The sequence below is a fragment of the Gopherus evgoodei genome, chromosome 2 (assembly GCF_007399415.2).
Source record: "Gopherus evgoodei ecotype Sinaloan lineage chromosome 2, rGopEvg1_v1.p, whole genome shotgun sequence".
In the NCBI taxonomy this organism is placed as follows: domain Eukaryota; kingdom Metazoa; phylum Chordata; order Testudines; family Testudinidae; genus Gopherus; species Gopherus evgoodei.
This window is the reverse complement of record NC_044323.1, coordinates 79,756,940-79,776,514: the sequence shown is the minus strand read 5'-3', so window position 1 is coordinate 79,776,514 and position 19,575 is coordinate 79,756,940. Positions and strand designations below refer to the sequence as shown.

Below are 19,575 nucleotides of genomic sequence, written 5' to 3'. Positions count from 1 at the left end.
GTGAGAGTGCTGTTTTAACTCTCTGTACTCGACCTTAAGGGCATCTAACTAGGTTTGAGTACGACATACATTTTTATTTCTCTGCTTTTGCAGCAGGGGTTTGTAAATCTTGGTGCAGTTTTTCATTTTTACAGGCTGTTAGGTGGAGGTAGCTGTCATTACAAGCCTCCCACAGCAGCCAGATCCCTGCAGCGTCTCTTTTTGTTGCATTTGGGGGTTTACATGAGGATATATTGGGCCAACCTATCCTCTACATCCGAAATGGTGCAGATATCTGCAAGGGCTTGTTCAGTCCCAAGGACTGTACCCATATCTTCGAAAGATTTGTTGAAAAGGCGTTATCTCTTTTATAAAAGGTGAGGTAGAACCTACTTTTGACTTCATTTCTTCCTCTAGGACTGTTTTCCCTTGCCTTTTCTTAAACATTTTTAATTTTGTTCAGCAAGCAGCACTGTCTGGTCCCTGAGATCCTCTTGTTGCCCCTGATTTGATTTTTTTTTCTTTCTGCTACCTACGCGGAGGCCAGCAGGTTTTGTTAACAATTTTATGTTTTTCTGCTACCTATGCAGAGGCCAGCAGGTTTTGTTAACAATTTTAAGTTTTCTGCTACCTACGCGGAGGCCAGCAGGTTTTGTTAACAATTTTAAGTTTTCTACTACCTCTTCGGAGGCCAGCAGGTTTTGTTAACAATTTCAAGTTTTCTACTACCTCTTCGGAGGCCAGCAGGTTTTGTTAACAATTTTAAGAGCTCTTTATTTTCCTGCTACCCACACGGGGGCCAGCAGGTTTTGGTTAACCAAGAATAGAACCGTGCTCTGTAGAGCTGGTTGTGTGCACACAGATTGGTTTACAATAAGTGAGGCAAAAATACCAATAATCCCCCTTTCGCTATTCTCCGCCAAAATGTAGTACCAATTATATTAGACCAGTAAAAACCAGCAGGATCTTATTAAAGGGGACAAGGCAAAGATGCCACATTTATTATTATAACAATTTATGACTAATAACTAATATCTTAATTCTTATACACACACATTATACCTATTACCTATACGCACACACACACACACACTCACATTATAATACCTAATACCTATACACACACACATACACACATTCACACACACACACACATTCATCAGGTGTTCTGCAGCTGCTGCATAGTTACCAGTCGTGAAGATAGCTTAAGTTCATGGCTTGATTTTGCAGCTTGGGTTTGTAGCTTGTGGCAGCTAACTGGCCAGGAAAGCTGGGCACAAGGACAAGCTGGATCTCTGTTGGGCAGGCACTGATTTCCTTCCATGTTGGCAGCAGAATGTTACCCAGAGTTTCTCATCTCACCCTTTTTTTTTATAGGCTTTTAGTTTGGATTCAAAGTCTATAGGTCTTGCTGTGTCACGCTGCCTCTGGGTTTAGATTGATCACCCATCAATTGCAGGCGTGACTTTCAGCCTTGGACCTGGCTTTGATCTTCCTTCTGTTGTTCTGTTGTCCTTTTCTTTTTAGGGTGGATGCTTCTTACTTTGTTTAGGGCTGTTGTCTAGGTCTTCAGCCGTTGGTATTTGAACTTTATGTCATCAGGACAGGCTGGGGCTGGAGGTTGATTTCATCATTCATACATACCTCATTCACACATCTAAACTAAACTAATAAGATTACAGCAGGGTTTGCAAAAATGAAGGTTGGAGGAAGCTTTTACAAAATGGAGTGAGTGTTTTAAAATGGGGTTTGAATTACAATATGGAACAGAAGTTACAGTGTAGGCAAGTGTAGTGAATGGTGAACAGAAGTTACATTAATAAAGTGAACAATTGAAAACAATTTCATTTATCAGTTCTACAAGTTTCTCTACTTCAAACATTAAGTCAAATTCATGTCATTGAACTGACTGACAGCCTCAGAGATGGAGCCTTTTATGGCTATGTGAGTCAGTTGAATTCAGATCCCTTTGGCAGTGAGTTGAGGCTGGAAGTTATTGCAATCTAAAGTCTGCTTGATAGCCTGTATGAAGATATTTGGTGGTCTCTCTCTCTGTTCAGTGATTAGGGGACAGTGTGCATGAAACGGTTTGCACCATCATTCTTTGGCAAACTAAGCCAGTGGTTCTCAACCAGGTGTATGTGTACCCTGGCGGTACACACAGGTCTTCCAGGGGGTACATCAACTCTTCTAGATATTTTTCTAGTTTTACAACAGGTTCCATAAAAAGCACTAGTGAAGTCAGTACAAACTAAAATTTCATACAGACAATGACTTGTTTATATTGCTTTATATACTATACACTGAAATGTAAATACAATATTTATTGTCCAATTGATTTATTTTATAATTATATGGTGAAAATAAGCAATTTTTCACTAATAGTGGCTGAGATACTTTTGTATTTTTATGTCTGATATTGTAAGCAAGTAGTTCTTAATTGTGGTGAAACTTGGGGATACACAAGGCAAATCCGACTTCTTAAAGGGGGACAGTAGTCTGGAAAGGTTGAGAGCCACTGGTCTAAGCAAAGAGATCAAGAATGAAATGGATGAGGAGACTGAGCCTGTCTCCTCTCGTGGTGGTAGTACACCACTGTACTCTCTGTAGTACTGCAAGGTACATGGGCAGGGCCATGCAAGGATATTGCGGTGGTATTAGTAATGGTGCAACTGTTTGATAAATATATTAATTAACTGAAAGATTTCTGTCTCCAGAGCTGTTACTCTGGCACCTTTCATGAGCACAAATAATTCAGAGCATTAAAATAAATCTGTGTTGCCATAGGCTCCTTGTCATGGTTCAAGGCACCTGCACTTGTTTTGCTCCTCTGGGGTCCGGAAAGGGCACTGACTCTTAGGCTTCTGGCTCCCAGCTATCACCTCTCTTGGATAGAGACACACAGCTCTCTTCCTCCTGACTGGGATATTTCCAAGCTGCACAGCTCCCTGCCTACCCTGAATTCTCTAGCAAGGCAGACTGCCTAAACGGGCCTGCTTTGCTTTCTCCTCAGAAGCTACGAACAACATAATTTCCCACAGGGTAAGGTACCATACAGCTTTTTCCTAAGCAAGCACATGTATCCATAAGGTGAAAGCATTACAGAGAAAACAGATTAAAGCAATACAAGACCCCACACTCATGCTAATATGCATACCAAAGATAACCCAAACCCCAAAGGGTTTTTTCTGTGTCGACAAATTCATAACATCGTTTGCTCAGAACCAGAACTCCCAGCTGCTGCTTTATACGGTTTGGGCCTTCGATCTTGGGAACGGATGATCAGCAATCAATGGGTTTCTCCTCGGGGAGGAGCTTCAAAAGGTTGGGTCTAGAGATGAGAATTTGCATTCCCCTCCTCCCACGTATTTCCTAGGAAACACTCAACTACAAGTTCACTTTTATCTGGCATATCATTTAAAAGAGTCCTTAGAAACTCATACCATTTCCCAGGATTTACATTAGTCAGGTCTCCTCCCTACACACGTTACACACAATCCCTCAATCATACATAAACATTTGCATTTTTAATACAATGAACTCCTAAAATACTTAAACTTAATTCAGCAAGGTTTGTCCAGGATATTGCAAGAAATTGCCATATCTGTCATACTCCTCACTGTTTTTATTCTTCATGCTTTTGATTTACTTTACTCTTTTCATGTTTTTATTGATTGCCACTTGAGCTAATATGCAATTTTCTCTCTGGGAGATTAAGCAAGCATTTGCCTTTTTGCCCATTACAGATGTTGTTCACCAAGGATTAGACAAAGGAAGCCATCACTCTTCCCTAAGAGAGAGAATTTGTCACTTCTGTTGTCTAATGAGTGACTGACATGCCCATGTCTACCTCATTTTCGAACTGGTTTCTTTAATCTTTCAGAATTATTAGTTCTTTTCAAGACTAGGCCAAAGTGTGTGGAAAATATAAATTGTTCCGTTGCTTGCTGCATAACCAATAATGCAGCAGAATGAAAAGCAGCAAAAACTACTTCTAAGATTAGAAACCAGCTACTGTATTTGTAGGTGTGTGTAAAGTACTTTTTGAGCAGTCTTATGGAAACATAGCAATACGTTTTGGTCTGATAGTTTCTTGCACAATTTTAGGGAATGGGGCAGGGGCATGAGCATCCCTCAGACACTCTCGGTATGTGATTTACTAGTCAGAAAAACAGGGATATGTTTTATATTTTACTTTCCAAGAGCCTGATTCTCCCAGCCCTTACTCATGCAAGTAATTCCAAGTGAATATCTTTAAAAGCTTTCCTCTTTTCCCCACCCATTTAATTTTTCTGTGTGACTTTGTTGCTTTGAAAATGCTAAACTGATAGCACTGGAGACTGAAATCCTTTAACTGTCTACAGAACAGTTGGTCTAGGTAGCAGCAGTGTATGTTACTTCATACTTCACCACTATTCTCAGCATGGTCTGAAGGGACTAGTACTGGGATGCCCAGTCTCTAGGTTTCATCATGCTCTACAAGTATGAATTTTATTGTGTCTCTTTACAGACCATGGCCTCTCTGCTGAAATCAGGTGTTTAATTTTGCCAATTTGTGTGTGTGTGTGTGTGTGTGTGTGTGTGTGTGTGTGTGTGTGTGTGTGTGTGTGTGTGTGTGTGTGTGTGTGTGTGTGAGAGAGAGAGAGAGAGAGAGTTAAAAGTTACATTGTGGTTGGAGAAGAGCAGCAGTCAGTATTATTCTTGTTATCTTTGTTACATGAAAGCACAAAGTTAGGAAGAAATGGGCAAAGGTGATAACATACTCATTAGACTAAGTCCCCCTTCCTTTTATTGTTTAAAAGAGCCTATGGATATAAAGCCACCTTTTTCACAGTTAAAGGAACACTGCAAAGATAAAAATGAGAGCTTCTAGAAAGTGCTGACCAGTGGATAGAAAAGCCAACTTCATCCTGGGTGTAACTTCATTAACGACAATGGAGTTGCAGTGAGATGTAAATAGAGCATTGTTTCCCAAACCTGGGATGCCGCATGTGTAGGGAAAGCCCCTGGTGGGCCAGGCCGGTTTGTTTACCTGCCCCGTCCGCAGGTTTGGCCAATCGCAGCTCCCACTGGCCGCGGTTCGCTGCTCCAGGCCAATGGGAGCAGCTGGAAGTGGCGCAGGCCAAGGGACATACTGGCTACAGCTTCCAGCAGCTCCCATTGGCCTGGAGCAGCGAACCGTGGCCAGTGGGAGCTGCGATTGGCCGAACCTGCAGACGCAGCAGGTAAACAAACCGGCCTGGCCCACGAAGGGCTTTCCCTACACAAGCGGCGTCCCAAGTTTGGGAAACACTGATATAGCGTATAGACCCTAATTTACTTTTTTCACTGTGCTGTTTGTTAATTCACTGCATTTGATTCAGCATGCACTGCTCTCTTTCACTCACTGTGTCTGGTCAATTTCATGTCCTCATGCATTTCTGAGTTTGACTACTGAGAGCACTGTGACTCCTCACAGATGCACTGCATCTCTCTACCATTACCTTTCCTTTATCTGTTTATTCACTCATTGAGTATTGCCTAGAACTTAAACTGTGAGATCTCTGGTACCGGCTTAGCGTTATTTCTTACAACTACACCTAGCTCAACAGGGCCCTAATTCTTTTTTGGAAACTGTCTTATAAAAACAGAAACTATAAATAGTAATGTGTCATTGTCTTTGGGTTTCCAAGAGTATAGGAAATTTCTTAAATCTGCCTCCCTCCTGTTTTCACATGAGAACACTGCTATTAACATTAGGGGGTCACACACTTGGTAGCTTGTATAGGCTGAGTTTATTGCACTCGCCAAGGGCTCCTTGCATCCCTTCATTCCCTGCAGAAGCTCCCTGTGTGCCACGCTCCCATCCCCCTCTAGACAAGGGATTCCATGCAGCCCCAATCTCCCTGTGGCAGGGAATCCTGTGTGCCCTTCATTCTCCCTATCTCCCATTCCTGGGACCTCCATTCTCTTCCTCATGCCAGTGGCTCTTTGTGCACTCTCATTCCCACTTCCACTTATGCCCTACAGTACACTCATCTGCCCCAATGGTAGGGGCTCTGTGTATCCCCATTCCAGGGTCCCCCAGTGTCCCCCCTACCCACTGGGGTTCCATGTGCTCCCAGTCCGCTCATACCAGGATTTGATTGGATGTGACATTCAAAAGTTATGTTAAAAAAGACAGATAATCTGATAGACAGACAAACAGAGAAATGCCATTGAGTTGCATGTAAAGGCTCACCAGCTCAGCCAATTTGCTTATTAAACGTTTTTTTTTAAATAAAAACCAACCAGATTTTGTAGCTAAACTACTGTCTTTTTAAAGAGTCTTCATTCATGTAAGAGGAGTGTAATTTTGTTTTTTAATTTCACTTTCAATTTGATTCACATTGGAGCCCATTCCTGACAGAGTAAGAAGTCACTGAGGCAAATTCTCACAGCTTTTTTTTTTTTCTTTTTTTTTTTGGCAGGTTGACAGGACAGAAGTGATTCGAACCTGTATAAATCCAATCTTCTCCAAGTTATTCACAGTGGACTTCTACTTTGAAGAGGTTCAGCGGCTACGGTTTGAAGTCCATGACATTAGCAGCAACCACAATGGATTGAAAGATGCAGATTTTCTTGGTGGCATGGAATGCACTCTCGGACAAGTAGGTGTCTCTCCCCCACCCCCACTTCTGTTAGTATTGATACTAAATATATTGCTTTGCTGAAAGACCCATTGAGCGAAATTCATCAGATGTGATAAAATCGTTCTCCTTCACCACTTTGGTGCTTAATACGGGACTAATACACAGAGAGGTGTTGTTGATTTAAACTTTCTTCAGGTGCACCTGGGACATACGAGACTGTGACACATACTCCACCAACAATTTGCCTTTTAAGTTAAGGGCCCAGTTCTGCCTCACTTAACGTTGAGCAGTACTGCATTGGTCAAGTAGCCTCATTAAAATTAGTGAAACTACTTTGGGAATAAGCTATTACTCATATGATTACATGGCACATACAGCAAAGACTTAGGAACCTACTTAACTTTGCTCACATGGGTGAGTAAATGGGACTGTTAGCTTGCTTATAGTAAAGCAGGTGAATAAACGTCAGAATTAGGGCCCATATGAGTCAGGGTAGCAGAATCAGGTCTTAAATGAGCAATACATATTGTGCCAGTGCCTGCTTATGTAAAAGGAGACACAAGCAGCTTCTGGCAGGGTTTATTTCTAAATGGCAAGCTCTTTGCTCTGAAGGGTTGAGGTATATTGGATCCCAGCTTTATTCCTGATAACAGTACTAAGGACTGTCTTAAGGGTATGGCTACATTTGGAATTTCAAAGCGCTGCCCCGGCAGTGCTGCGGGAACGCTGCCGCAGTAGCGCTTTGAAGTGTGAGTGTAGTCAGAGCGGCAGCGCTGGGAGAGAGCTCTCCCAGCGTTGCATGTAAACCACATCCCTTACGGGTGTAGCGTGCAGCGCTGGGAGCCGCGCTCCCAGTGCTGCTGCCCTGATTACACTGACGCTTTACAGCGCTGTATCTTGCAGCGCTCAGGGGTGTGTTTTTTCACACCCCAGTTGCAGCGCTGTAAAGTGTGAGTGTAGCCAAGGCCAGTCTGTCTTGTTAAGTCATCATGCACCAGCTAAACTGAATGTAAATGAACATTTTGTGGTTAGGAGTAACATATCCTATGGTGAGAGCTGGCAAAGAGCTTTGTGAATGCTTCCACTTAAACTTGTAACAGGACCATTATTGCTTTCCACAGAAGAAGCAACTGCTTTCACTACCCTCCCACCCCAGGAATTCCTGCCTATCCTCCTTATTGTTGTTCAGGAAAAGCAATTGAAGATTACTCTCAAGAAGCTTGAATCACAGAGGCATCCTTTGACTCTCAAGGAGACTAGAAGGAATGATTTGTCAGCAAAATCCAAATGATTATCTGAAGAAGAGCTCTGTGTAAGCGCCAAGGCTTCTCTCTTTCCCCAACAGAAGTTGGTCAAATAAAAGATATGACCTCACCCACCTTGTCTGTAATTACAGGCAGTTTTATCACAGAAGTCATGGAATCCATGACTTCCAAAGACTTCTGTGTCTTCAGCCCCGGCAGCTGGAAGCTGCAGGGTCCTGCCACCTCCCGCAGTGGCAGGGAGATGTAAGGTACCCCTGCCTCCTGAGGCAGCAGGCCCCCAAACTCCGAGCCACCATGGGCATTGGGGGTGCTTTGCAGCTTTCAGCCACCGTGGGCTGGGGGGATCCCTGCAGCTCCCCAACTGTGGTGGTGGGGCAGGGAGACCTTTGCAGCTCCTCACGTCGGGGGGAGGGGGCGGAAGGGGGACCCTGGAGCTCTGAGCCCCCTTAGGTGGTGGGGGCCCCGGAGCTCCAGCCACCTGGCAGCTGCCCAGGCCCTTTCCATTATATCATGGATGTTTTTAGTAAAAGTCAGGGACACATCATGGGCTTCTGTGAATTTTTTTTTATTACCCATGACCTATCCATGACTTTTACTAAAAATATCCATGACAAAATCTTAGCCTTAACCATCAGCAATGTGCTGGAGGCGGCTCTCGGGAGCCCCTTGTTAAAAATCTATCACCAAACTCTAGGGAGGATTGGGTTGATTTCCCTGCTTGGGATACTGCTATATCATCCCTGCCAAACATGACTTCTTTTGGGGGGGTCATAAAAATACTTCTGAGAGCGCAAATGTGTTTCTTTTTGAACGGTCCAGACTATATCAAGTGGCAGGAACTTTCAAAATGGGCCCAATGGGACATCTAAACCTGTTATAATTTACAATAGCCTTGTGAATGCTATAAATTATACCGGGGTTGTTTTGGTCCCAGGATCAGGAAAGAGGAGCCCCTTCCTCCCTTCTTCCCCCCTTCTCCTGAGCTGCACAGCACAGCTGAGTATTTGTCCCTATAGATGTGCGGTAAGATATAAAGGAAAGGTTCCATAGGAAGGAAAAGTTTCTCATTGGTTTTATAAAACACAAATGTATAGATCTGTAGTTTTGATAGATTAACAGAGATAGATGGGTAATTAGGATCTTTAAAATGCACAATAAACCATGTTCTTTTTGGCAGTGCTCTTGAGGGCATTTTGGGGCCTCAGTCAAAGAAACTGAGCTTTTATAGAGAGGAAAGAGAAATATAGAAAATAATGTATTAAATGTTTTTTCTTAATTGGTTTTAAAATGCAAAAACCTCATTGCTGCTGCCATTCCCCAAAACATGCCGTTATAATGATTATGCCTCTATAAATAACACACAGCTGGCTTGCCTGTGGTGTAATTCTACTGTTAATGGTAACCAAGAAAAAATAACAACAACATGGAATCTGACCCCAGAAATGTAGCCTTGAAGTTTTTGATAACATAGCTAAGCTGTTTATGTTTTTAAATTTTGCATAATTCATCAACTCTTTTAAAAATATAATAATAGCAGTGGAATTGTCACCCAAATGCAGCTAAATATGAGACCAGGATTGAATATCTTGCAACAGAGATTCTGCATACGGTACTTACTCCAACACTTAGCAGTTTTCTGTAATTACTGTATTTTGTAGGATGATAATGGGATGGCTGCTGTTCTTCAGCTAACTTTGACATGAATTTGTTGCTACACTTCAATTTAATGGATGCATAAAACATTATGACTTTTTGTGCCTGTCTATCAGTTCAGTTTCTTTCCCATCAAAAACAGGAGATGTTATATGAAACATAGGATAGACTTTGGGTTCTTATACATAATCTAAAAGACTGAGGGTTTTTTCATAAATATGCCATGTTTACTCCTTTTGTTCCAGGTAGAGGTTGACGAAAAAGAAGTAAACCATTACCTGAATCTGTGTTTAGATTATCTTTTACATGTGCACTAAACATGCACTTTGAGATTAATCCCTGTAATACTCCCTTCCAAATACAAGATCTATAGGAATCATGTTAGTCAAAGATGATAGATGATGAGTTAGCTCATTTGGGAAGGCAGTGGTATGGACACACGTTACTTGCTCTAACCAGACAAAAGTGGGTATCTCTTTCTTCAGAGATACTCAGATCTTTGTGAGGGACCTCTCTTTATGGCACACAGCCTGCAACCAGGGCTTAATTTGTAATGAAAGGTGCCAGGGCACAAGCAATTAGGTGTTGGGATATTTTTTTTACATTCATAACTGATACAGCAAGCCTAAACGTGCCAGAGCTATGAACTCCCACGCCTAGCACTGCTGGGGATCAGCCCTGGCAAGCCACGGCACAAATTAAGCGCTGCCTGCAACCATATTACCGACAGATGTGATCTTATCAGATGTTATAGACCAAAACTGATGTTGGACCTTGGATGGAAGACTTAGGGCTTGTCTACATCAGAAAGTTGCAGCGCTGGTGAGGGAGTTACAGCGCTGCAACTTAGGAGGTGTACACATCTGCAGGGCACCACCAGCGCTGCAACTCCCTGTTTGCAGCGCTGGCCGTACTCCCGTTTTGTCTCGGGTGTAGAGGATCCAGCGCTGGTGATCCAGCGCTGGTAATCAAGTATAGACACTTACCAGCGCTTTTCTTGACCTCCGTGGAATAAGCAGGTATCCCAGCATACCTGAGGAAGCCTCTGGTAATCAAGTTGGTCTCCTTCCCCGGCTTGCTCTCGCGTTCCCCGAACCCCGAGCAAGCAGGTCTCCTTCCCTGAGGTTTGCTGGGTGGTTCCGGGAACGCGAGAGCAAACCGTGGCGAAGCTGGTCTCCTTCCCCGGCTTGCTCTCGCGTTCCCCAAACCCCCGAGCAAGCAGGTCTCCTTCCCTGCGGTTTGCAGGGTGGTTCGGGGAACGCAAGAGCAAACCGCGGCAAAGCTGGTCTCCTTTCCCGGTTTGCTCTCGCGTTCCCCGAACCCCCCTTGAAGCCGCCCAACAGCGCTGCAGTGTGGCCACATCTAACACCACTTGCAGCGCTGGTTGCTGTAAGTGTGGCCACTCTGCAGCGCTGGCCCTATACAGCTGTACTAATACAGCTGTAACAACCAGCGCTGCAAAATTTTAGATGTAGACATGGCCTTGGAAAATCCAAGTACTTCAGGAAGTGAGACTGGTAGCATTGTTCTCCATGATTCAGCGGTGAACCAATATCCCCACACAGTGATGAGGGCAATGAGATGCAGCCTGTTAAGCTCCAACCATTTAGAATGATGAATGGTCCCACTGAACTTTTAACAAAAGTAGGAGTGTTAGTTCCAATGTCCTGACAAGAGTCAGCCTCTTGTAATTCTGCCTGCCTACATGTGAATCTCTCAAGTAGCGGCATATTGGCATGGAATCATTATTTGAAGCTGGAAAGCTAAGTGTAGATACATTCAGCATACCTTTCAGATTGCTAGGCTATTTGTACACATGTGTAACAAAGAGCCACACATTGCTATGTGCAATTAGGAAAAAGTCAATATGCTAAATAGAGAAATTTACCTCAAAGTTATTTTTTTCTCCCCACTCTGAATAGTAGCCCTTTCAAATAAAACAGCAGCAGTCTTCCTGATTGTTACAGTTTTAAAAAACATAATATTTAAAATCTTTTCTTCCTTCAAAGGCAGCAGCATGACTGAACTGAGCTGTTGAGCCAGGCTCTCCACTCTGAAATGGCCTTTCAATGTCATGTTTTTCTTAACTTCCCCTGAAGTGTCCTTGCAATGTAATATGTTAATACATATATTCCATGCAAAAATTAGTGGCACATTAATACAATGCTACATTGAGAGATTAAGCTTTAAAAGTTAGGAAATTCTAAGGGGTAATGTTAAAAGGTCAAGTTTAATTCTGCCTTCTTGTTAACACTGCCTTAAAATTATGCTCTCTCTTTAGATCCCATAATATCACATAAAAGATTATACAAAGTGAAATTTCTTATACAGCTTACATATGTGGGATGTACTGTGCTGTACTACACCAGTTAGAACAACGAGGAGTCCTTGTAGCATCTTAGAGACTAATACATTTATTTGGGCATAAGCTTTCATGGGCTAAAACCCACTTCATCAGATGCGTGGAGTGGAAAATATAGTAGCAGCTATATATACACAGTACATGAAAAGATGAGAGTTTCCTTACCAAGTGAGGGGACAGTGCTAATGAGACAATTCAATTAACAGTAGAATACCGAGGGAGGAAAAATCACTTTTGTAGTGATAATGAGGGTGGCCCATTTCAAACAGTTGACAAGAAGGTGTGAGTAACAGTAGGGGGAAATTAGTATGGGGAAATTATGGGGAAATACACCAGTTAAGTTTTCCACCAAATATTACTTAATTTCTAAGGGCTTGTCTACAAGGCAAGTTACTGCATGGCAAGCTAAAGCACACTAGCTTGCTGTCTAGTAACATTCCATGTGGGTGCTGATACAGCGCAGTAAAAATCCCAGAGTGTGGCTTAGCACTGCTGCTTTGAAGTAGCAGTTGTACGCTGAGCCACATTCTGGAACTGTGCTGTAGCAGAGCCCTCACAGGAACTTACTGCACGGAAAACTGGTGTGCTGTAGTTTCACACCCTTCGCTTGCCATGTAGACAAACCCTAAATTTAATGTGCAAAACTAACATTTAATAATAGAACTCTCACTCAGTTGCAAAAGTCACTACCGACAAACAGATGCCAATGCCTGTCAAGATTTTACACTGTGCTGCAGTGAGAATCCCAAGATATTTTCAATAAATGTATCTTGAAGTTGAAACATATTCATAACTTTTATAGGGTGCTTTTTGCAGCAATGCACAAACCCTGAAGCATGAAAGAATGAAAGTTCCTTGATTTAGAGCCATATTGGACTGGGTATTTTTGAGCTTCTTTAAGAGTAGAACCCATAACACCAAACAAGCAAAATTTGATGTTTCTTGCTCCAGTCTGAGTTTTAGTTACCTGAGTGCAAAATTTCTAATTGGAATGTATTTCTAATCACAATGTAAACATATAGCTGAACTTTTTTGACGGAAGCTTTCCAGAATAATTCAGGGTTGGGAGGAGACCAAGTCTGGAAAATTTCATCCCCAGAGGAATTTACTTTGAGATAGATATAAGTATCTTAAAAAAATGGAGGGAGAATTGGTATGGTGGTTGACACTAAACCAAAATAAGTGTATTTATACCCACTCTAATCGGGCTCAAATGGTCCCCCTCTCTTCTCTTTTCACTTGAGAAGTCAGTCACAGTTGGCTGGGTTCCTCAAGCTTGGCTTCCCTTAAGTAGGGTTCAGATATACCCATGGGCTGGCCTGGATTAAGGTATAGGCACACCAGGCTCTGGTTTCCAGTGTCAAATTTTGACATCAAAATCTCAGCTTTCATTTAAAAAAAATTATGTTTCTAACCCTCATGGTTGCAAAGAAAAGCTTGAAAATGTGAAATGAGGGCAACCAATGCAGCAGGTTCTGCAGTTAACCCCTAGTGAGGGAGGAACAGTGCTGCTAGAGCTAGAGAGGAAGTAATCTGGCACCATAGTTGTCACCAGAGCAGAACAGGGTCCTACTGGTCAGGACAAGGGGCAAAACTTGGGGGCTCTGCTGGGTTCTGCTTCTACCCTCTGGTATTTCTGTCTGACTGAGGTGAAAGAAACTGGTTCTACTTTCCCAGTCACCACTCACCAAAATGACCAGAATGAAACATCAGTCTCAATAGATCTTCATATGATTGTCCTTCTCCTGTCTCACTGCTTCATTAAGCAGTGAAATGGTTAGTAATGTTAACATTTAAATTATCATCTTCGGGCATCTGTGTTAACTCTTCAGTTGAGCAGGGCACATCTCTCAGTTTCAGGCAATTGTTTCAGGCTTTCTGTTAACTCAGGCAGACATCTCTGCATCAGTTACACTTGGTTCAGATTGTGAAAGTATTCTTCATCACCATAAGGACAACATATATTTTCTTTCAAATGAGATACCAGAGAAAGATTTCAAGCTTTAAAAAAAAGTGCCACTTCACTCAGCAGTGCCTGTATATTTTACATATCTACCATTTGGTTGCTCAAAGAAACTGTGCTTATTTGTGTATGTTATGTGCTTAATGAGAGGTCGGTGAATGATGGAGTTTTCAGTTCTCTGGCAATTCTGAAAAATTTGGTAGTGGTAGGGAGAAATCATACAGAGATTAACAGAAACTGAGTTTTTTCAGAATGTATGGCAAATAAAAAAGTTTTAAAAAAAATTGTTTCAGGCCAAACCAAACATTTTATTCTCCCCAAACCAAAATGTTTTGTTTTGATTTTGAGCATTTTTAAACATTTTTTAAATTTTAAAAGATGAAAATGAAGGAATTTTGAATTAAAAAAATTCATTTTGGAAAAAAAAGCTTTTGCCGAAGTAATTTGGCATGGTTGATATGAATTAATGAAATGTTTTGGAGTCACCAAATCTGCATTTTTTGCCAAAACATTTCTGTCAAAACATTTGCCCAGCTCTATTCTTAATACTTATGAACTAATGAAGTTGTTGTAGAAAAGCTCCCAGAACAGCAGCAGTGTGATAGCTCTCTGGTTTCTTGACCCATCAGAACCAGTCCCCCATATGCATAACTGTTTTCAGGATTAGGCCCTAAACTAGTCCCAAAAAACTGGATAGTTTAAGTACAGAAATGCTAAAGAAAGAAAGAAAATAAACTGTTGCAATTTATCACTTTGCCTTTTGTTGTAGCGAGCAGCATCCCTGGAGAACACCTGCAGCCAATGTCAAACAGATGCTTGCACCCCTCTATGCCATGAATCTGAGCAGATATTATTTTGGGATTTAAAGTACTCCTCCACCCTCACCCCACACACATTTTATTAAGGATCTTACTTCTTGATAATAATTGTCACTACTTCACATATACTCTTAATACTATATGTCATTAACGGGATTATGCACTTGAAGCTAATTAATCCACTTTCAGTCACTGCTCTCAAGTTGGGAAAAGGCTAAAAAACCCCTGATTAGACCTGAATTAATTTAAATTCTATTTAATAGAAATATTCTGTGTAAGAGTAGTGGACCAATAGACTGAAGACTATTCATATGCTGAAAAAGACATACGACCAGATCTTTAAAGGCATCTGAAAATGAAGATAGGCACCCAGCTTGCACTAGGTACCTGTCTTTATATTTAGGCTTCTAAATACCATTAAAAATCTGGCCCCTGCTCTTCTCAGAATGCAGTAATTGAATTCATTAATGGGCTGAATAATGTACTTTGTGGGACATGAATGCCATTTTATTCCTGCTGGCTCAGAGTGCTGTCAAATTATCCCATGAAGAACTCTTATTAGTTTTCTTCTACTAACTGTTTAAAATCCTTTTGTAATCCTTAGGGGCCTAGTTTAGTCATTCTTTTGTATCAGAGTGTTCCACGTGATCTTTGAGGTCATATCATTTCCATTATGGCATGAAACTCAAAGACTTATGTTATCGGAACACTTTTCACAGTTCTTAATGCTTTGTTTTACATATTGCATCTTTTATATGAATTACAGCATTGATCCATGAAAAATTAATGAATTAAAACAATTTTTCCCAAAGAGCTAGAGGCTCCACACACTAATTTAATTTCAAACCATTTTATACCGATAAACCCCTTCCAACAATGTCATTGAGTCCTATTATATTATAGTTGTGAACACTGACTTTTTCCCCCAGTATCCTGTTCTGACTGGCTGGTGGGCTGCTGTCATTGTTTAAAATCACTAGCAAATAAGAAAAAGCCTTAATTCAGCTCTAAACATGCTGCGGACTGATCAGTACAATAGGATTCAAATCCAGTCTTGGAGTGTGTTGCATGTGTTATGGAGAACATAATCCATAAAGTGAGGTTGGATACAGCAGAAGTAGAGAGAGAGGAATAATAGATGGAGATATACCTAGCTCCTAGAACTGGAAGGGATTCTGAAAGGTCATTGAGTCCAGCCCCCTGTCTTCACGAGCAGGACCAAGTACTGATTTTGCCCCAAATGGCCCCCTCAGGGATTGAACTCACAATCCTGAGTTTAGCAGGCCAATGCTTAAACCACTGAGCTATTCTTGTCCCTCCTGAATGACATTGCCTCAGACAAAAGAATTTAATGGGGAGGGGTCTACAGAGTGTGACTGAGTAGATCAGTTCTTTTAATCTTGCTTTAATGAACCATTGTTCCAAATATGGGTGAAACATCAACAATCCTCAGCATTTTAATGGGGATGGGGGTGGGAGGGCGAGGGAATTGTGTGTGTCTACAATAAGATTAAATGTGGGGAGGGGTGAAATAGTGAAATTATGCTATTAATTTAACTGCTAAGCAGGACGTGTGCATGTGCACACCCACTCACCCACCAGTGTAGACATAGTATATAAGGTTAGAGATAAGTCAGGGGTCTTGACATTCCACAGCTACTAAATTCTTTTCTCTTTTAACTATGGTTATCTCATGAGCATTAGCTGACACACTAGATTACCAGTCTAGCCTTTCAACCTCCAAATACCAGAGTTCATATGTCACAAATGAAAATGATCTTGGACATTTATCCTAGTCAATTTTGTGCACATCTTAAAACCACTTCTGCCGCTACACGGCTTGGCAGCTTGACATGCTTGGTAATTGCTTGTCAAAAAAGGACCAAAGCTTAAGTAACAGATATTGTAGGTTAATTCTGATGTATGTTGCCAGAGCTTTTTGTGGGAAGTTGGCGCTATTCACATCATTGCCAATGCCATAGATCTTCACTGTCATAACTTCTATAATCCCCACAGTTTAAATCAAAACAAAACCCAGGCAGAGCAGCTTTCATACCATTTTAAAACTAGAGCTGGGATCAAAGTGCAAAATATGGATCCAGATTTAATCACCCCAAGATCCAGAGTTTGTTTGGGTGCCTCTCTCTCCCAAATACATTGGGCCAGATTTTGAGCTCAGTTACAGCAGTGTAAACCCACAAGGTCCTTAAAGGAGTTTTTTCAGTGGAACTGATCTTAGAATTTGACCCTAATGTTGAAGATCTGGAAATTTGGATGAATCTACTTTCTAATTTTCATATATTTGAATATGTATAACATCATTATGTTCAATATCTGGTGTTTTTTCTTTAAATGGAACATTTGTATTTTTCTACTCCTATTTCCAGTTCTCAGTACAATATCAGGGACCTCAGGAAAATGTATTTAAAATCTGTTGGGGGAAAAAAGGGTCCAATCTGCCCTCCGATATCTGTTTTGTAGAAAGAGAAGAGTTTTCACTTTCTGTACCACTTCTTCACATCGCTATTGCAGAAACACCTTTCTCCCTAAAGTTTTCAGTTGTGAATTGCTGAAGTAGGAGTCAAACCAAAGACGTCTAACAAACAAAAGACTTTTGATAAATGCCTTGCCTTTGGCCGTATTGCAAGTTCAACCATCTCTTTGTAACTCTGAACTTAAACAGCTGCTTCCTATGTTCATGTGTTCCAGTTGGCTGAAACTTGCTTACTGGCAGCCAGAATAGCTAATGCTCTTTATGGTTCTGCTGGGGAAGTAATGTTACATCTATAGATAAGCAATAAATGTGATTCATAATTGATGGCAGCTTCCAAAAAAAAAAAAAAGCCATTCCAGCCACTAACGGGTACTTTTTTAGCATGCAGACAAAAAGGGCAATTTACTGCTTGTAAAAATTGATTTTTTGTCAATTATTTAAATGACAGCCTGCAAATCTTAATTGTTAATTACTATTTGAGGCGATGATGCAGGCGTAGAGCTGCCAGATGGATCTATTCTACTGGCCACTTGATTAACAACGTGTGGGTGTTCACACACGAATACACATATTTACATATGCAGACTGTTTGCTGCGGCAAAGTGACACTAATAGCTTAGAGAGCTGGTCTCATTAAAATGAGCTAATAATAGGAACGTCAAAATAAATTCCATTCACTGTATTTTGATGCATGTAGCTGCCACACAAGTGGAAACCCCAGTGTTTCAAGCTACTTTATGTGCAGTGCATCTTGGTACTTTGAACAACTCGCAAAGGTGTGAAGGGAGGGCTAGAATTGAAATGGGGTGAATAGTTCAGGACAAAAATGCTGGAATTATTAAAGAGGCTGGGTAAGGATAACTTAGCGACTTCAGGTGAGTAAGTGAAGGGTTCTATCATAGACTAGAGATTAATGTAGCACATCTAAGGGACTACAAAGCATATTGGAAGGAGGAATTATTCTGACATTGTGTTTTGCTCTCCTGCTTCAGAAGATACTTTCCCTTTGTTCCATTATGCACAGAGCCCATAACTTTATAATACTTTGGACGTCTGTAGTGCTTAACGTCTGAGGATCTCTCACAGGTCTTTGAAAATAGTTAATTGAACTCATAGAACTCATGGGAGATCGGTGATTTTTCCTTGAACCCATTTGACTGATGGATAGGCTGAGACGCAGATGTGTGTCGATTGAATAATCTTTGGAAGAGTCAAGAGTAGATCACAGGAGTCCTAGGCTACGTCTACACTACAGCATAAAATCGAAATTACTAAAACCGGTTTTATAAAACCGATATTATAAAATTGATTTTATGCGTCCACACTAGGGCACATTAATTCGGTGGTGTGCGTCCATGGTCCTAGGCTACCATCAATTTTCGGAGCGGTGCACTCTGGGTAGCTACATTAAAGGAATGAGACCAATAACTTCGATTTCTATCCACACTAACCCTAAATCGATATAGTAATATCGATTTTAGGGTTACTCCTCGCGTTGGGGAGGAGTACAGAAATCGATTTTAAGATCCCTTAAAATCGATTTAAAGTGCCTTGTAGTGTGGACGGGTACGGAGTTAAATCGATTTAACGCTGTTTAAATCGATTTAACTGTGTAGTGTGGACCAGGCCCTAGTGCACTACCTAATTCCTGCCTCCACACAGCAGTCTCATCTGCAGTATTTGTTGCCTTTGAACAAAACTCTTAATGCAATGAATTAATTAAACTACATATATATATATATATATATATATATATATATATATATATATATATATATATATATATATATATATATATATATATATATATATATATAAAAGAGTTAATGGTAGCAGCTTCTTCTATGGATCCCACTTCTTAAAGTGAAACTAAGCATGCTCTGGCTGCGCCCATACCAAATGCTGTTGTTATCACTGTTAAAGTAGTTGCGTTACCTTGGCTATGTGCCACATCACTGGGGCACTGTCCAGCAAGTTGCATCTGAAAGAACAACATTGTCTTAGTGCTAGTTGCCTGTGAGAGACTGAGATATGAGATTCTGCAAAGCAAAATATAGGTGCCATTCTTCACTCCTCCTTCTCCACTGCAAAGCCTGCTCAAAGTCCACCTCCCACTGAGATAATGAAAAACAGTATCAAACTTGTGCAGGTTGCCATTGTGCTTTGCAGTATGTAATTCTTTAAGTTAGTATGCTGTGTGCTAGTTAAAGCTGTTATGATAATTGCGGTTACCAATTTAGCATATTGTTCAAGTCCATACAAATTCCCAGAACATCAGCTGAGCAGGCATAAACCACTCCCTTTCCTTTATGGGCTCTTCAGTGGGTAATTGTTGTTTTTTGCATGCTTTGCATAAGAGTGACTTTTGTCTCCATTTCTAGGTTACTGCACTTTAAAGGTCATGGAGTGTGCATCTGGGCCATAATGTCT

General features: G+C 41.2%; 1 protein-coding gene across 4 annotated transcripts in view; it reads left to right on the top strand.

The window, feature by feature from the left end:
* Positions 1-19,575, top strand: part of CPNE4 (copine 4) — a 429,510-nt gene that overhangs the window by 274,557 nt on the left and 135,378 nt on the right. For all 4 annotated transcript variants that reach the window (XM_030551103.1, XM_030551101.1, XM_030551100.1 and 1 more), the window contains one exon: positions 6,429-6,608. In XM_030551103.1, the coding sequence (XP_030406963.1) occupies positions 6,429-6,608 (180 nt within the window). The remainder of the gene's footprint in view (positions 1-6,428; positions 6,609-19,575) is intronic.